This window comes from Ammospiza caudacuta, chromosome 5, assembly GCF_027887145.1.
Source record: "Ammospiza caudacuta isolate bAmmCau1 chromosome 5, bAmmCau1.pri, whole genome shotgun sequence".
In the NCBI taxonomy this organism is placed as follows: Eukaryota; Metazoa; Chordata; class Aves; order Passeriformes; family Passerellidae; genus Ammospiza; species Ammospiza caudacuta.
In genome coordinates this window covers 68,370,261-68,390,404 of record NC_080597.1, presented here as the reverse complement: position 1 = coordinate 68,390,404, position 20,144 = coordinate 68,370,261, and the positions used below count along the sequence as shown (strand labels likewise).

Sequence of the window (20,144 nt, the reverse complement as noted above, 5' to 3'; positions counted from 1 at the left end):
GATAATCTAGTAGGATATACTATGAGTTGTGTAAATATCTTGACTTCCCTCACTTCATTTTCTTTCTTTCTCTAGCTACTACCAGTCAAATGCACACAGGTATCCTGTGTTCATCTTCAGTGTTGAAATCAACCTGTGGAGTAATCTCTGATCGCCTAAATTTGATATTTACAGGTCTTATTATTTTCCCTCTATTTATTCCAGATATCTCTATGGTACAGGAACAAGTCTGGCTAGATTATTGGAAAAAAATCTTAGTGGAGAAGTTTCTGGTTCTCTATACTGTCATTTAGGGTACTGTCTTGGGCAGCTCCTGGTACTAGAGAAACTCTTTCATCAGATTCACCTTCTCTAACATTATTCCTTCATTGTATTCTTCCCACCACCTCACTTTTCCTACAACACTTTAGAAAGTCACACAACAGAAATAAAATTGGTTGAAAGTAGATGGGTACATCTTTATTTTTCATATTTGAGCATATTGTGAAGTACCAGTGTTATTTTCCCACACATCACATTACTCCAGATCAAGAGTTTTTACCAAATATGGTATCTTCTGGCTATACGTTGATATCAGAAGTGAGTTGATCTCAGAAGTGAGTTTTGGTTTCGTTTATTTGTTTTGTTTTGTTTTGTTTTGCTTTTATCTTTCAAAATGACGAATAAAACCTACAAAATAGGGGCACACATAGAATGACCAATAAATGGAACAGAGCTTACTTTTTTTTTTTTTTCTGGGAACTATTTCACATCTCAACAGGCAAAATATTTTCTCTGTTTTCAAAATATATTTCATACAACAGGGTTTTGTTTTTGTTTTGTTTTTTTACTTAAAATAAGGATTTGGGGCATGCAGGCTAAATTTCTGCAGAAGTATATTTACATTTCTCTCAGCAGTGAGCCTGCTAGGTCTGAGAGTCACAATGTAAAGCTGTCAGCTTGCTCATATGCCTGATCCTCAAATCCAGCCACCCTCAGTGCCCACAAAATTGTAAATTGTGTTTGCTGCAAGCAAAGTTGCTGAGTTCTGCTCCTCTCCCCCATTACACAATTGCATGTGCATCACATCTGAGAGCACTGGGAGACATTAATGAAAGATCTTCTTTGCTCATCTCATAGTGAGATAATATAATATATATTATAAATAATATATATTAAATTATAATGTACATTATGTAAAAGATTACCATAACATAACATAACATAATGTAATGTAATATAATATAATATATATTATGCATAATGTATAATATACATAATATACAGCCTGTCCTCAGCAGTGCACAATGCAAGGTAAGGAAGGGGAAGGAGAAAAGAGAGGAGCTCCTTGGGTTCCTGTCTGCTCCCACCACAGAGCATCCCTGTTCCCAGAGATGTTTATCTGAGTTTGCCATCCCAGAGGAGAGTGGCTGCCTGCACACAGTGTCCCTGCCTGTGCCAGGTAAGGGACAGAATAAGTCATAATAACACCCAGCCCTTCTTTTGTAACAGCATATAACCTTTCCACAGGCAGATTAGAGAAGAATCTGAACACAAATTAGGGACCCTTAGCAGCTGGAGTTCCTCTTTCTCTGAGCTTTAGTTTGTGCCATGAGCTGTTGATTGCACTGTGAAGAGCAAACTGAGTATCCAGCTGTGAGAGGAGCAACAAATTTAAGAATATATTCAACGTCATTTTTATTGAGAAAAATCCATGGTAGCAATCCCAACATGTATTTAAAGCACTATGAGACAGAAGGAAGTGGTTGTTAAAACTGTATTAGATGTCTGATTTTTCTCACTGTAGAAAAAAAAAAACTGTGGCAATTTTCATAGAGAAAGAAATATCTGTGCAAAAGGTAAAAGACAAAAAGAAGGAAATTTAAAAAATAATCATAAAGACAAAAAAATTTGAAGCCTGTAAAAATTGAGATGTGCTGTTTATAAAAGTTATTAATCATTATTTTTCAGCATCTTTGCCAGTAGCTCATGCCCCAGCAAGATGATGAAAGGCATGAATACAAACAGCTGGTACTGCAAGTAAATTGTGTGATGGTAAAAAAAAAAAGAAAGAGAGAGCGAGAAAGATTTGCTTAAAAAAAGAATGCAAGATTTTGTCTGGCATTTTAACTTCTTGATATATGTATGTTTAAAATTATACTGAATATTTTTGATTTATTTTCAGCTGGAGTTGTTTAGCTCTAATACTGAAATATATATACTATAAATTAATCTATATATCCTATTACTTGCAGTAATACTGAATTATTTATTGCAATAAGATCATGTTATCTTGTTTTTCTGAAGCACAGCTGTCTGCTGGAGGATGAACATGTGATTCTTAAAATAGTGTTAAAGAAATCCAGCAGAAACATGTTTCCTGGTAAATCATCAGTGTGTTAGACAGAAAATTATGTCTGTACGAGATTCATGGGTTACTGTGGAGACATTCTTGACAAGTGACAAGGTCTTCATCACCCTTTCTAAGACTTTGTGTTCTCCCCTGGGATCACACTCCAAAGTCCTGTCTGTATTTACATGATCAAAGTCCCTCTCCTCACAGGAAACCCAGTCTCAGTTACTGAACCCAAACAACTCTAAGAGATGTTATTAACTCCATCTCAGGGAGATGAAATCTGAGATCAGAAAGCTACTAAGGAACATTGGTCTTGTGGCTGAACCCATCTATTTTGTTGTCTTTCATCATGTCCCGTATTTTAAAGCTGTAATTTTGTCCATTTTTAATTCAAGATTTTGAGACATGGATTGGAATCTCAGGTTACTTAGATTTTATGACATGCTGCTATATGTTCTAACTCTCTCAATATTGCAAAAATATAGCTGAATTCAAGATTTTGTTTATTTAAGAAATACAGCTACATAGGAGTATTTTATTTGTTTTATTCTGGAATATATTATTTCTCATTACACCATGTTAGAGATAACTATCCAAGTCCAAGTCATGAAATACCTATGAGACAAATAGTAGTTAAGGACATCCAAAAAATTCCTTTTTTCTATCAATAAACACTATACAGAGCCCTCAGAGGTACATTAATTTAATCTCTTAGTGTATCAAAACAGATAAAGACCTGAGGAGATTATGCATCTCTTCAGTAGGCCAATATCACTGAGAGCTGTTTAGAAAAATCTTCCTCTGATTTAAAATCTTTCACCTTAAAGTGTCTGATTCCTGAAGCTCCAGAAGAGCATTTTCTACCTATTTTATAAACAATAATTTCATCTAAAAACCTCATTTGAAAAGATGAATGCTGGGAAATATTTGTTAATTTTTTTCCCTTGTATTTCATTTAATTTCCCTGCTGTAGCACCCCCCAGTCACTCTTCTGGAACAGGAGAGCCCATACCAATTTATACACAATTATGAAACAAAATGTCAGTTTATGTATTTTCCTGATTCTGTTTTCTGGCCATCTGGCATCCACTCAGGAAATTACTCAAGTATGAGGTTTATCAAGCAGCAGCATTTAGGCATCTCATATTTAAATTTCCAAGTTTAACCTACTCATACATTATCCATCTATGTGAAAATACATAGTCAACATCAGGAAGCCATTCAACGTATTTTAAGATAAAAGTGCAAATTATCTCAAAACTTTACATTTGGACAATTGAACTGAATAAAATTCCTGCCATTCTGCAGTGAGATTTACTTGCTCATTGAATGCTTTGCTGAATTGGCCTTGATAACACAGAATGATGGGAGGCAGCTACTTCTGTCTTGGGTAATTCTGTTTGACAGCAGGCATTTGATTAGAAAGGAATGGGAGCACAATCCATACTTATCATTCTCTGGAATTGACAACTGCAGTGCAGATGACACATCCTGTGATTTACAACAGCAGTCAATTAAAACTAATAGCAAAACTAATTAACCTTTCACAATGCAGAGTGTGACAGTTTTACTAGAACAACAGCTTTGGTGTTGCCATCACTACAGCAAATTTAAACTCCTTGACTTCTAAAATACCTTGCAGCAATTTGGTTAATGACAACCTACTTTTAATTGGTAATAATTTTTTAATAAATCTGGTCCCCTAAAAAGAGGTGTACAGTCATTAAAAAAACCAGGCATGAATGTTTTTGATCCTTTGTATAGATATCGATATATTTAAGAATTGGTTGCCTACAGTTGGCAAGTTGCAAAGGTGAACACAGTGATGCTGTTCATGAATGTGGTCCTCATGTGGTATATCACTAAGTGTGTGCTTGATACATATGAAACAGGTAAAATATCACACTAATTCAGCTTAAATATCTCTTATCCCTTTCAATTTTTACTCTAGCATATGGTTCTAGAACAACTCTTTTTCCCTCCTTGTTTTCTAGGCTAAATTAGACAATAATTTTTTTGTGCTTTACTATATGGTTCCTTACCACTGTGCTAATCCTGGTTTACACCTCTTTCATCTGAAAATAATTCTGATTGAGGGAAATGTTACTACTCAAGTTAAAAATTGTTTTTCACTTCTTTGGGAAACCATATTAGTACTTCCCTAAAATGATATGCGCTATTTCTTTTTCAGGGTTGAATTGTAGCATTTATCATCATCCAATGTATCAAAATACCTGCAATCATTTCCATTCTCATATCACTTATGATTTATGTTTTCTAAACTTATATAAGAAGGCAAAACATTGTGATTGGGTGCTGTATATTTTGTTTTATTCCCACTAATGCAACCCTTGAGGTTATCCAATCCCATGACACCCTGAGGAAGTTTATTTCTGTCACACCAAACATGACATTCATGACACATTCATGTCCAGCTCAGCCCACTGTGAACTCTCACCAGCTCTAAGATGATTCACTATTAACTATTCCCTTCATGTCTCATTTTCATTTAAATATTCAACTCCACAAAACAAGGCACGTATGCTCTATTTTTGCACACCACATAAGGGGAGATGTATGGAACTTATAAATGATAAGGGAAAATTTATAAATGAGAAAGGGGAAAAAGCTAAGCAATAGAAGGAATAGGAATCCCTTCTGAGTCTACAAAACTCTCATGGGTTCTAAAGTTTGTTTGTTTTAGTGCAATGTTTCATAAACCTGGTGTTAAGGCTCCTTCACTCATGCTGTGGGAGAAATGAAAATTATTATGGAAGCACAATAAAGCTATTATGCTTCATGTGTTTGCAGCTGTAGATCATTGTTTTCCCCACAATGATGTTTAAATGGTGAAGCAGGATTGCTTGTCTTAAAGACTATCTGGCAATATAGAATAGTCCATGGAAAATTCCCAGATGCTGAGAAATAGTGTTGGATTATTTAAATATAACTTGCTGGAAGAATGTATCCTTTTTTTCTGGCTCACAGCATCACAAGTGGCATCCAAACCACCTCATCTCATCTTGAGCTTAATGCACCCTAAATGAAAAAGGAGGCACTGAGGCAATCAAGATGAGGTCCTAACAACTAATGCAAATAGAGCTTAAAGGATGGAGAGGGAATAAAGAAAATAAACCAAGTACATTTTCCAGAAAAGCCTGTGATTCACTAAAAATTGCCTGAAACTAATATTAGGTTTGTCCTGCAACTTTCCACGCTGGGCCTTTTCTCATGTTTCTGGGAGTCAGTGCAGAAACCAATACTGATCACAAATTCAGATTCAAGCAATACCTTTCAGGTGTGTCACATCTTCATCCATTGTTTGAGAATTTTATCTGCAGAGAAAAGAAGGCGTTATAATTTTGTCTTGTATATCTTTCAAATCATTCAAAATCCATAATTTAACCAAGATGGGCCCAGTGGAAACTCAAATCTTTTCAGGGAAAGGGCATTTTAAGAACAGGGATATAATGAACAATTACAGGGAAATTGTTGGCCATTCCTTGTTTGATCCCAGCTATAAATGATCTTTTCTGTTGGCATCACAAAATGAAGACTTCATTATCTTTGCCTAACCATGTAGCAGGAAAAGATGCTATTATTGCATATTCAAACCTATAGGAATGGTTTTTTGATTATTAAATATTGTGAAAAAATCACTTGCCTCATAAAGGGTCCTCTCCCACCTTAGAAATAATAGAAGTGCTGGTTCAGCTGAAGCTGAATTACAAATTCATTAGGGACTGTAACTAAATTAAATTCTACCTTCAGTTTGTGAGGGGAGTTGGGGGACAGCTGTGATTATTTCTTATTACACTTTTACTCATGATCCCTCAAACTATTTTAAGTAGAAAAAAAATAGCATTTACATCTGTGAAACAGAAGCTCTCATTTTAGAGGGTGTTATTCAAATTTAATTATACATTTGTGATACAAGAAGTTATCTTTGCATGCCACTTGGCAACTTAACACTCTTTAATTGAGAACCTTCTTCACATGTATAATTGTTTATATTCTGCAGAGTTGCTTTGTACCTTACATCATCTTGGCACAAGCTTCTGGAATGTCCAGTAAAGTGTTAAATCCTGCTGGCACCAGAAGCTATGTAACAAAGAATCCCAGCTGCTTTATGGCTTGATTTCTTTTGAACTAATGTCTAAAGTGAAGAGAAAGGTGAAATAATATTTTCAGTAGCAGGGCAATAGATTTAGAAGCACAACCCCCACTCTGAGATGATGTTAGCATGGAGAGGATTGAGCTGGGGATGCTCTGCTCCCACCCCTTACACATTTAGGAGATACAGCCCTGCTCCTCTCTGCCTGGCTTCTCTAAAGCCTTGTGGGAGGACAGGCAGAGGAAAGGCAAAAGAGCTTTGTCTACATTTCCTTCTGTGCCTTCTCTCCATCTCTAAACTGATTTAGAGAGGAATTCATAAAATGTAGAAGTAATGGCCCTGTATTTCTACCCACATAAGCAGAGAAATTACCTTTAATTTTAAAGGTCATTCTAATCCCTTCCCTTGAAACTGTGTGAATGATATTGCTCCATGTATATAGGAAGGTGAAATAAAATGCTGACTTCACCAGCCTTATTTCATTGCCTTTGAATATCTTACTTTTAACACTCTATTGAAAGTTCTCTTTCTTCTTTTCTTGCTTCCTTTTTTTCTTTTTTAAACAAAATAACTTCAGAGTCTTGTAGTAAATGTTTCTGTAAAGGTGAATTGCAGTGACCATTATGTGACTTATAACGAGAAATTTCTATTCTTGGGAAAAAAGCTCCACTGAGGCAAATACATTCTGAAGCATATAATCTAGTTATACAAGTGTATGGTGTGTGCCCACCATTTGCTCATACAAGCTATACATTTTCCTTACATTCCTGACTGAAAACTGAGCTATAAGTATAGCTATAAAAATTATAAGGAAAAAAACACAAACAAACCAAAACCAAAACTTAATTAAGCAAACAAAACCAAAACAAAACAAAAATCAAACAAAACCCCAAAACAAAACAGGAAAAAAAACCCTAAAATATTACTTCTCTCCAAGTTAGAAAGATACATTTGGTTTCCTCTCACAATAATGAGGGTTGCTTTTTCTGCTTTTCCAGGTAAAACACAAGTTATGGGTGAAATCAAGATTGCGTTAAAGAAGGAAATGAAGACAGATGGAGAACAACTGATAGTAGAAATCCTTCAGTGCAGGAATATCACATACAAATTTAAATCTCCAGATCATCTTCCAGGTATCACTAAGAAAACACCTTCATGATACTTTGAAAACATTAAGTAGGTTGTATCTTAAGTCATTTAACATCATCACTAAAATGGAACAGAAAATTGCTACTTTGCCAGGATGACATATGCTACAGGATTCTTTTTGAAGTACTTATTTTCTCCTATGACCAACTTTAATGAAAGTAAAAACATTTTGTAGAAGCAAATTAACTCTCAGAAGTTAATCTTCTTTTTAGTTTACTTTTTATTTTTAAAAATTAATCTATTTTTAACTTCGTAAAAATTATAAATCCCTAGGTTATAAAAGAGCAGGTATAAATAGTAGAAGATTGTATTTTTGCGAACAAAAATCTCATATTCATAATGATATTTTCATAGATAGATAAAGATATCAAGGTATTTTTCCCTTCAATTACAGTATTATAAACTCAAAGTAATTCCTTTAGATTTAGTGGGATGTGATGTGGGATTCACATTTTACACCATGTGAGTGAGAACAGACTATGACTTTGTAGAATATAATTTTTTCACAAAAAATTTCCCTCTGCTGAAATCATTAACAACAAAGATGATTTAAAAGCTCCTGTATTTAACTCATTGAACTATTTTTCCCCAGACCTGTATGTGAAGCTGTATGTTGTCAATATCTCGACCCAAAAGAGAGTAATTAAGAAGAAAACCCGGGTATGCAGGCATGACCGAGAGCCTTCGTTCAATGAAACATTTAGATTTAGCTTGAGTCCTGCTGGGCATTCTCTTCAGGTAATTCTGCATTTTATTAAATCCTAATTTTTGATGTTGTCTGTGCAGTGCTATGGGCTTTTGAGCTCAATCTACTACCTCAGCTGTTTGTTGAAAAGGGAAAATTACAAATAAATTAACACAGTTATGTAATAATGAAAATATCAGGCTAGAGGAGACATTAAAAGATGGATTACTCTATCACACCACACTGAGGAAGGGTATTTATAGATCAGGCCTGAAAAGTTTAGGCTTGATCTGTTCTTAAAATCCCCCAGAGAAGGGAGTTATACATGCCTTCCAAGAATAGTTTTCTATGTATTTAGAAATTTTAGTGCAATATCAAAATCAAATATGTCATATTTTTAATCTAAGCTCACTTATCCTTAAGTATCCTCACAAAGTACAGAGGAAAACTGATATGCCTTCTTTTTAATAAAAAAGTTAGGATTTACAGAAGAAGGCTGTTATCTTACCTATCCTTTCTACTTTTCTAGGCTGAGTCAACCAAATTTCTTGCTATGTCCTTTTGCCTAAATGCTTAATCATTTTATCATTCCCTTAATTTCTCCAACCTCTTTAAAAGTTGTGATACCTAGAATTTGACACAATAGTCATCATCTCAGATGCTGAGAATTGACATTTTCTGGGAAATTATAAAGTTATCAATAAAGTCTTGCCAAAGTTTAAGAGCTCCCATAAAAAAATTGCTTTCAGTGGGGGTTTGAAGATGAAACCATATAGGGTAGACCAGTAAAGAATAACTCAGAGAGTCCTATGGTAAAATAATCCATGAGGTTTTAAGGAGAGAGATAATGAGTGACATATCCATAACAGTTAGCATGAGACTTGACATTTCCTCTGGAACTCTGTGATATAAAGACAAGAGGGGATGAGGGGAGACCTCGTTGTGTTCTTCAACATGATCCTGAGGGGAAGCAGAAGGACAGGCACTGATCTGTTCACTGCTGTCACCCATGGCAGGACTCAAGGGAAAAGCCTGAAACAGTCAGGGAGGTTTAGGTTGTACATCAGGAGAAATTTTTTCACTCAGAGGGTGGCTGGGCACTGGAGCAGGTTACCAGGGAAGTGGTCACAGCACCAAGCCTGACAGAGTTCAAAAAATATTTGGACAACACTCTCAGGCACATGGTGCAATTATTGGGGTGCCCTGCACAGGGTCAGGAGTTTGACTCAACAATCCTGATTGATGTCTTTAAACGCAGTATATTCTAAAATTTTATGATTTTATGATATGTGCTGATGCTGCATACCAGAACTAAGAGAATGAAGGCCATAAAAATATCCTGTAAAGTTATCAAGGAAAAAGTTTAAAACAAAGAAAAAGTGTTTCTGCTTCATGAGAATTGGAGTTTGAGCTGTAAAATGTATTACCTTTATATATTGTAAGCACTAAATAATTTCAGAGAAAACGTACCTGGAAAAAATTATAGAAGAAATTTACAGATGAAAGACATCAAATTCTTTTAAATACAAACTTACTGCCTGTGAGTCAGGATGGTCCACAGAGCTTAGTAGGTATTTTGAATGAGTGAAACTACTTAACTGCTTTGTCCTTATATTCTACCTTATACACTACCCTCTTCACTTTTGCAAGCACTTATTTTTTTGGGGGGGAGAGCTTTAATCTGACTCAATGCATCTGTTTTTATGTGCTCTTCAAGCTCAACAGTCTATTTGTTCCCATGGCAAAGCATGAAGCTGGATGATTTGAATGCTGAATCTGAGTGATGAACATTTAGGGCCAAAGAGATGGACACAGTCCAAAGAGACTTAGGGGAGAGAGGAATTAAACAACCCAGAATTTATAGAACAAAAATGGAACTGGAAGATGATGGGAGAAAATAGGATCAGAGAGAGGGAGTAAGATGAGATCAAACATGATAATAATGAAAGGTACAATGTAAAGAGTGATGAGAATCAACCAGAGGCAGAAATTAAGACAAGGGATGGCAGTCTAAAAATCAACAGCAAGAATTGTGAATATTTGCCATAAAAATGAATCCATAGGCTGTTGAGGAAAAAGAAAAAAGAAAAAAAATTAAGAAAACTTGAATTGTCTGGTACAGAGTATTGGGAATAAATAAGAAGCAAAACCCCTGGGGATTAAAAACTAAGACTAGCCGATCCAGGAGAACAAGACTGGAATCTAAGGCCTGGAACACAGCAGAACAAAGGATGAGAGACAGAAAAGCTAGAGAAGATAGGTCCTAGGGTTCCATCTGGGGGGAGTCGGGAGAAGGATCAAGGACAGAACTAATGAAAAATTGGATAAAATTTTCTCTGTCCCAAAACTGTTAATTTTCTCAGAATGTAAACATTCTGTGGAAAACATTTTGTCAGTTTTCAGACAGGCACTTTCCTCAGCCCCTGGCATTTTTTTCCTTGCTTCTCTGATTTCCCTGTTCCTTGGCTGCTCACCTGGGACCCTTCTGGAAAGCACTAAGCTTCTGGCTCCTGGCTCACTGCAATTAGAAATACATAATGTCCTATGCAAGGATAATCAGAAAAACCCAGAAGAACAAATTTCACAGATGTTCTGGTTTGGCTTTCCAGCTTCTGGGCAGTCCCCTCTTCAGCAAACACCAAAACTAGGGACCTAGAAAGCCATCAGCAGTGGAACAGGCTGCCTATTTTCCTCAAGGACACATTTTCTTATGAATGGAATTTCCTACAGTTCAATGCCTAAGAGTTTTCCCTTCTCAAACCTTTTGACTAGTAGCCATTAGGTTTCTACACTGTCCAGGTTGCCGATTGATATCAAAACTGGACAAGGAAGTAGGAAGCCTTCTCAGAAAAACATTTTGCAAATTACTTCCCTTTTGAAATTTATTTTAAAATTTATTTGTGAAGTTTGCATTTTTTACATTGCTTTCCAAATCAGAATGGAAACCTTTTGAAAATTGTGAAATTCTTGATTACCCTAGTTCTTCTACAGACCTGTTACATTTCTACTGCCTTGTGGTTTCAGCACAGTACAAAACCCTTGTGTTCTGTAATTTTTCTTCTAGCATAGATCTTTGAAACCATGCAACAAAATGCTCATTTTTCTCTCTTGCTGGTTCACATGGAGAGTGACAGCCTTCTCCCGTAATCAGTTACTTCCCTTGCCTGTTGCTTGTTGAGGTCTGCTCAGTAACTAAATATTACAAACCCGCTGCTAATGCTGCCATGGAGATGCAAATCTTCATTATTTCTTTCTCTTTTTGAAAAACTTAGGAAGTTAAAAAAAACCCCAAAAAACAAAACCTAAAAATCCCCCACATTGTTCTGGTTAATTTAGTTACTTAGAAATTAAGAAATGCTAAAATTTTTTCTGAATATGTAACTATAACTCACGCCATGAATTATACATATTATCAAATGCATTTTCCTAGAAACATGTATAATGAACCTATAGATTCACAGATTCACAGAATGAGACAAGCCATTCAGGAAAGTATTGTTTGCATGGCACAAGCCTCTTTGGCTGGAAAATATGTACTTGGATGACATTTCACAGAAAGCCTTGTACATCCAATCTGCATCAGTTCCACTGACTTAACAGGAGCTGCTATTTCACTTGTACAAACCTTTATCTTGTAACTTAAAACTTGACCTTATGCTCATCTTTGGTAACCAGCAGGTGAACAAATTGCTCATTAACATTCAAGATTGTCATCTTCTAATTGCTATGCCCAAGGATAAGGAAAGAGAAGCAGGAGAAGATTTAATTTTCACAGGGCTTTCTGTGAAGGGAAAGGTGACTCTAAAAAGTGATGGTCAATGTTTCTTTTCTGTGCATAGCATATTTCGGCCCGATATCCTGAATCTTTAATGTTTTGCTAGTATTGTGTTACTGTGCACATTGGTGATGATGATGATCATTATTATTTTCACAGATTCTGCTTGTCTCCAATGGAGGAAAGTTTATGAAAAAGACACTGATTGGGGAAGCTTATATCTGGCTTGACAAAGTGGATCTAAGGAAAAGAATAGTAAACTGGCACAAACTGTTGGTCAGCTCCACACAAACACACTGAGCAGAGCTGTCTGCTTAGGGCACAAAACATGCAGAGTCTGCTCTAAACAGAATCACTTCAAGAATATAGTTTGATATCATTGTGTTTAGCTAGTCTTTCAGATTACAAAGTAGAATAAAAGCAGTCTCTGGGCTACAAAGCACACTTAAATGAGGGCTAGTACACTTATTTTTGCTGCAAAACACAGCAAAAGGAGAAGAAAATCTGGGCCCAGAAGTTAAAGTGAGGCTGTTTGAAATGAAGACTGATGAGAGGGCTCCATGTTGTTGGACTCTTTGTGAAGAGAGGAAGTGTGAAGGAAATGAAGGAGGCTGGAGGCAGGCGCTGACGCAGAGCTCGGCTGCAGCTGGAGGAGTGTGATGGGAAGTGCAGTCTGGTTTTCTGTGCAACCAGAAGGAGATCATTTTATGCAAAACCACCTAGGGTGACTGACTTTCCAAAATCTCACTTATTGAAAGTGTAAAACTTGCTCCTCTGCACCTTAGGATCTCTGATAATTTGCTGTAGTGAGATTACGCCACTTGACACAAACTGCAAGGTGTTTGCAAGAGTGGTAATGTTATTTTTCACAACTTTTTTCCTTCTTTCTTTTTTCCTTCAAAAACTAGGCTGTGGAGAATCAGATCTGATTGTTTCATTTGTTTCTGTGTGTTAACAATGGATATAAACCACTGTCCTAAAATGTGATGAATAAAATGATATAAATGGTCTATAATTTGGGATGTGGTTATAAAGAGTAAGGACAGGTTAGAAACTACACTACATCAGAAAGATAAAATGCTGTTTCAATGTCAGTGACACTGTGTTTCACCCCACCCTTTGAGTCAGAAGGTCTGAATCAGTTTGAGATTGAAGGGACTTAGGCACTGGGACTGATGCAGTTATTTCAACCCATCCTCACATTTTTCCACAACCAATCTTGCTCTGAAACTGTAGAAAGACAATGAATTTTAGGCTATTTTGTGGCACTTGGGAGCAGCAGCCCCACCATGCCAACAGTGACCCTCTCAATGCAGGGTCTGTATCAACACTAGTGACACATTTGGAATCTAAGGGGAAGGGACAGCAGGGCAGCTCCTGACTGGATGCTGCTGCATCAGAATGAAAAATATCCTCTTGCTATCTCAGGTGAATGTCTGAGCATAATCCACTCAACAGCATGGCTTCTTGGTGAGGAAAGAAATAAATAAGAAGGTAACTTGCAACTTTTAAGTCTGTGTCAGCACTTCCAAGCATCAAGTCCCTTTTTCAAGGGTTTGAAGCCAAGCACTTTGCTCACTTGGGAAGATACTGCTGCCTGCCATGGCTTAGGCTGGCTGCTGTATTTTCCCTTGTGGCATGTTTGAAGAAAGGAGAGCTTTTTCTCTCGTTCCTAAAAGTATGGCAAGTTTTTTAAAACCCAAGAATCAATGGTACTAACTCCCATGTTACTCAGAAGTCATTTAATATTTCACAGCTTCAATAAAAAGTAGTTTCCCTGGAAATATGATCTCATGACCTTTGCATACTTAAAAAAAGAAAATTAACAAATTTCTGCATGTCAGACATTTCTTTTTCTGGCCCATAAAAGACTTTCCAGTTTTCATTATATTATTTGACGTACGTTGTCTTATATTTTCTGGATATACGTAGTACATTTCCACTGGTTGTGCAAGACCAGCTGAAAATATTCTTCTGGAAAATATCATATGCTTAAAAAAAAAAAAAAAAAAAAAAAGGGGAAATATAAAGCTTAGGGTATTAAGCAACTGGATTGACTGTGAAAAAGCTACACTATTTAATCTGGTAACACTTCCCACATAGATTTTTTGGTTTATGTTTATCAACTTAAAACATCAGCATGGAACAGGAATGTGAGAAGAAACATAAAAATTATATAAATGATACACACACCAAGGAAACTCCTGTTGTTCATAACCTGCTGGTAGCCTGCTTAACTTGTAAGCAGAGCAATCTTACCAAAATCTTATTAGCTGTCTTAAAAACACAACATCACTTACAGTGGGAGTAGGGTGTGTGCTTTAATGTTGAATTTTATGCTTTCACCAGTATATGGATACCCTACCTCTCATATATTTTAAGAACGGTCCTCTGGAGTTATTGTAAAAATTCTATGTTTTGATGTTGTATCTGTTTTTATAAGAAAATACTTCAAAGAAAAAATCCCCGACTGAAACAAAAAATCCTGTGTGGATACATTTGACATAAGCGTTGCTCTCTTGGTGGGTTATCTTGCATTCCTGATGACTATACTGTGTTCGTACTTTGAAAAAAAAAATCTGCAAAAAAAAAAAAAAATTTTGTGTGAAGTGCAAGCCACGAGGTGTGCAATTTTGTGCAAACTGCTGGTGATTTTGCTCTTGCTAAGATTTGCTACAAAGGCAGCAAGTGGCACTGGCAGTTGCTATGGAGATTTCCGAGAGGAAGGAGCAGTCTGTGGCTGCCTGTAACCATCATCTGTGACTGAGAACGCGGCCGGGCGTGCTTTGCTCTCACACCCCTACAAATGTGCCCAATATTTTATTCAATGCTTTTGTTGAGTGAGGCTGGAGGGGACAGCTGCCTTTGAGGCTAATCAGCTGTCGGACACTGGTTTAATTGAAGCATCTTTGGTTCTCTGGGCAACACCCAGAAATGTTTCTGCGTGTTGAAACGGCAGTTTTGGAACACAAAACTGCCATGGAACACAAAGAGTGGAATTTGTGAGGAATGTGGCACAGCCTTGGCCAGCTGCAGCAGGGATGGGCTCCTTTGGGGTGGGTGTGTGTCACACCTGGGCACACACACTCGGCTTTCTGAGGCAGCGGCATGCAGAGGTCAGAGAATGCCACCAAAGTGTGCCAAGTTCCTTTTTTCGACCAAATTTCTAGGTTGTACTGAAATCACTCTATGCAACACTGGTTCATGTTTGAATGCATAGTTTCTTTTTTTGTTGTTTGTTTGTTTGTTTGATTAATGAAGTCAGGAAAAACTCTCATGACAATGTTTTTAAAAAAAAAAACAATCAAACAAGGACTATCAGTATTTTTTTACTGCTTTTGTATATATCTCAGTATTTTTTTCTTTTTCATCATTAATTTTTGTTTATTTTATCTGGCCAAATGTGCTGAGATGTGGCAACAGCTTTTATCATTTCTGAGTGATTGATTATTAATGAGTTCACATATTTCTATGATTGCTTTGAAGATACATATTGCAGGGAGGCAATAGCACAGACATTTAACTCTTTTGATTCATAAATCTTCTGAGAAAACAGAAATTGAAGCTGCTTCTTAGTTCAAGCCTTGTAGAGTGGAAACAAGATGAAAAATGAGCAAAAGCACAGTGTGTGTGTTTACAAATGACAGGGATTTATAGCATTATCATTGTTATTAGTATGCATAAAATGAGCAGCAAACAGCCATTCATTTTTTTCCAGTTTAAAACAAGACATGAGAGTTTCTATGATGAATGTTGAGCTAGTTCTTTATCATTACACTTTAAAGGGATAGTATCCAGGGGCAATGACTGCTGCTTCTTTATTATTACCCACAGTTTTACATTACATGGATCCTGTATGGAAAAACCAAAAACCAGTTTAAATCAGTCACAATCAATCTGCTGACTTGAACTGGCTTTAAATCAAGACCTAGGAAATATTTGAGTTATTTTTCTGGATGCTGGATGTTTGCATGGCTACATTGTGGGATATGGTAGCTGGTAACCAGCTGATATTGATTCATACTTTGAGAATGATGATGAAGAAAAAGACATCTATTATATTGTAAGCTAGTGTGAGCCCAATAGAGATTATTTAATTAGGATTTAGTTTCATGGAGATATCATAAAGATGTTAATAGTATTTTTTTAAATTATTATTTGAATCATAACTGACACTATTTTTAACTAGTTTATTTTCATTGCTACGATGTTGAATGTCCCAAATTCATTATTTGAGTATATATCTAGATATGTACATACCTATGTGAATAGCAGAGAAAATTTGTGTGAGTGTAACTTATAAAGGTAATTAAACAGAGAGGAAATTTAGCATAAGTATCCACCTACATTATATTTAAACACTAGTCCTACATGCCCTGTGAATTTTCTGTACACCTGGCATGTAGGATGAATGCTCTTTATAAATGCATATTGCCTTTAGAAGGAAAATAGGAAGAATAAGTGACCGGATACTCTCTCTTTAAACCATAAGAAGCATTTTAATGTTTTCTATATGTTCTGTTTTATTCTTTTGAAAAAAATTAATAAGCAAATATATTGATGAGCTCAAAAGTTATAATATATATAGATATCCATAATTAAAACTAGATGATTTGATGAGAGTCATTTTCTTAATTTGTTACCCTGTAAATAAATATACATTTTTGTAAAACAAACTAAGTTTCAATTATTAACTCCATTTGACATCCAAGCATGTGAGTGTGTCCTTATTTGATTGTATCTTATAGATGTTCAGTGATGTGCTCAGGTGCTCAACAATGGGTGACTAAAGTGTGTGCTGTCATGCTACAGACAACATGTACAGCAGACACAATGTTTAAAAAAATCCAAAAAACACCAAAAAAAGAACCCCTGCAAAAAAAACAACAAAAAAAGAAGAATAGTCCTTGGGCAAATATAATGTTTCCACAGTGAATGTTGCATGCATAGGTAGTGGTTTGTTGATATTCATTTCATTTTGAATTTTTTTTATTTTTCATTTTGCTTCCAGAATCATCAGAAAAAATGAAAACAGACTCGTTCTAAAAGTTGTAAAAACTGAAACAAAAGCAGTATGAGATTGTATAAAAATGCTTGTAAATCTGTCCCAGTTTTCACTTTATGTATAAATCCATGCCATGGTTTTGTGATTGTATACAGGATGTATCTTGAGAACTTATGCAAATTGTGCTCTATAAAGGCTGTTATCCCAGTCTGACAAATAAATATTTAAAATATGTGGTTTGGGTTCTTTTTCCTCATTAACATGCAAACCTGTTTTGCTGGTTTATATTTCCCATTTGTTGACCACAGTGGTTTTTTGGTGCTGCTGTGCACATTGCCTATACTCTTCTATCCTATTTCTGCATTAGCAAACCACCCAGGGTATAACTCATCTCCCACACTTCATTTGGAAATAAAGAATGGTTGGTACATCAGAGCTTTTTTCCAAACAAGTCAGAACCAGAATCACATTCAGCTTATTCATACAGTTTCAGCTCTGGCATCCTATATAGACAACAAATATATGTGCATACAACAGCACAGTTTAGGAATATCCAGGGGTTTGTCTCCTCAATGTGAAGAAAAGATGAATAAAAAAATGTAGTTATACTCTGTATCCTTGTAAGTACCTGATGGAGACATAATAAGAAAGGATATGATAAACCCTAGAAAGATTTTCTCTGGCTCTTTTCTCCACCAGAAAGGTTTCCAGGAACAATATATTTTAGACTTTGCTATAATAAAAAAGAAATAATTTTCTTTAAGAAATCATTTTTTGTAGTACTGAATTTTACCTGACTAGTGTAACATTTGTGATGCTTTTCCATTGAGACTGTATTTTTGAGCCATGTCTAGATCTATATTCATTATATTTGCACAGTGTCCCTATTTGATAGAAATAATTTAAAAACCTCCAAACATGTCCCCCGAGTGAAAGAAATTGTTTTAGTCTGGCACCAGAACATATAGACTAGAATTATTTTCTGTGAGTTGATGCCTTTTTCTCAGAAATTAATGTAATGAGAAATAGACAAGAACTTTGAGGATGCCTCAAGAGCAGAGGTGCCCTTTTTCACACTGCAGCACTGACAAAGGCTGACTTTGTTAATGCCCATCAGGAAAGAAACTCAACTTCCCAGAGCCAGCCTCAATCACTAGGGTATGAGTTCAAGGCACTTTGGGTGCCTATCTCTGAGAAAATACTTATGATCACAGTAAATGCTTCACCCCAAACTCAGCCCAAATTTTTAGCATCCTCTTTTATTTTGGTGAGGGAGCTCCTGCTCGGCACACTGGCCCTCTGGAAATGGTTAGAAAACATTCCTGAAGTGTTAAGGGAGAGAGAGCTGGCTGGAATTATCTGCTGTGGAAGCTGTAGGTTTCTCTGAATCTAGCTCTAGGAAACTAGTTTACAGACAGAAAATCCCTGTGTCTCTTCTCAGACACAGAAAGAATGATTAAATAATAAGCTTATTTTTAAATAATTAAAAATATTTAAAAAAAATATGTATTTACTTACTTAGAGAGTGCAGTAAAGTATGCATGAGCTGTTTCATCAGATTGCTGTTTGTAGGGTTTAACTTAGAAGCTATGATGTAAAACTGGGAATTGGGAAGTTCATGGAATGTTTTTTAAAATAGGCTGGACTTAAAATTCATAGAGAAAGAAGTTACTGAAAATCATACAGGGAGGTTCAGCTTAGCATTCTGGCTGTGAGGACAACTCTCTCTGGAACTCCAGCAAGAGTATCTTCAACATATATCTTCAGCTTTATGTTTTTCATAGAATCATGGAATCATAGGATAATTTTCATTAGAAGAAACCTTTCAAGGTCCTGCAGGATAGGGGACAGGGGCATGAGCTGGGACATCTTTGACTACATAAGGGTGCTCAGAGCCCCATCCAATCTGACCAATATTTCCACTGGTGGGACATCTAGCATCTCTCTGGGCAAACTGTTACAGTGTGTCATCTCCCTTACTGAAAAAAAAAAAAATTCTTCCTTTTATCTATCCTTTTATTTCCTAGTTTAAATGGTTTCTTTTGGGAAGGATGAAAGTTTAACAGGAAAATCTCCCAGGTATGTATGTTTTGGCAGAAAGATTTTTGAATGTAGAATCTGAAGAAGGAATAAAAATGAAAGCAATTTTTGATATAGAAGAAAAGAATTGCTGAGCCAGTCTTAGTGGATAACTAAGAAGGCAAAGGGTATGTTAGTTAGAAGGGGTTTTTATGACTTTGAGCAAAGGATAAACCCACCTCAAACAAGAAGATGTTTTTACCAAGTAAAAATATACCACAGGCAAACAAGACTGCCAATGTTGCAAGTAGAAAAAAGGTCTCAGAATTTTCCACTGCAAGAAAACTGAAAAGCAACTTCTAGCTTAAACTGTAATGTACTGACTTTAAGTAATTGGAGAACATGAATGAATATGGTAATTACAGTAGTTATGATAGGCTACAGGTAAAAGTTAAGGTATAGATTGGTTCTTCTGTATTAAGATGCTCAGCAAAGAAAAGTCTATAATGCATTGTAACCCAAACTAAGGGTCTGCAGGCTTGTCTGCAGCTGGAGCTGACAGCTGCAGGCACAGGCTCTGTCACCCACAACCCTGGACTGCTGCAACATCTTGGATGCAATAAACTGCATTTTGAAGAGCCAGCTCACCTCCAGTTTTTAACCACCAGGACCCCAAATCCTTGTGCCCAGAACCACTCTCAAGTCATGGATATTTATAAAGGGAAATTAGGGAACTCCTCTTACTTTTTAAAGGTGATTTTCCTGACACACACGATACAGAAAGAACATAGTGCTTCTTTTCCAGTCCTACTTTATAAGCATGCACATGACACAAAATTCAGTCTGTCAGTTAAGGGTGTTAATGAATTTAATAAAAATAATGTAATAAAAAGCAGTTAAAAAATAGCAAATTATCCAAATCATACCAGTATGCATCACTTTAAACTGGGAAAAAACCCCAAGCACATAGTAATAGTTGGATGATTAGTCTGTATCAGCATAGCTAAGATGGTATGTTTACAGACAAGAACTCAGACACTGTAGGTCTGACAGAAGGAGGAT

The 20,144-nt window shown here is 36.1% G+C and overlaps 1 protein-coding gene across 1 annotated transcript in view; it reads left to right on the top strand.

The window, feature by feature from the left end:
- Positions 1-12,358, top strand: part of PCLO (piccolo presynaptic cytomatrix protein) — a 320,339-nt gene extending 307,981 nt beyond the window's left edge. Inside the window, exons 24-26 of the mRNA XM_058805751.1 lie at positions 7,448-7,582; positions 8,191-8,336; positions 12,218-12,358. Of these exons, the coding sequence (XP_058661734.1) occupies positions 7,448-7,582; positions 8,191-8,336; positions 12,218-12,358 (422 nt within the window). The remainder of the gene's footprint in view (positions 1-7,447; positions 7,583-8,190; positions 8,337-12,217) is intronic.
- Positions 12,359-20,144: the final 7,786 nt, after the last annotated feature.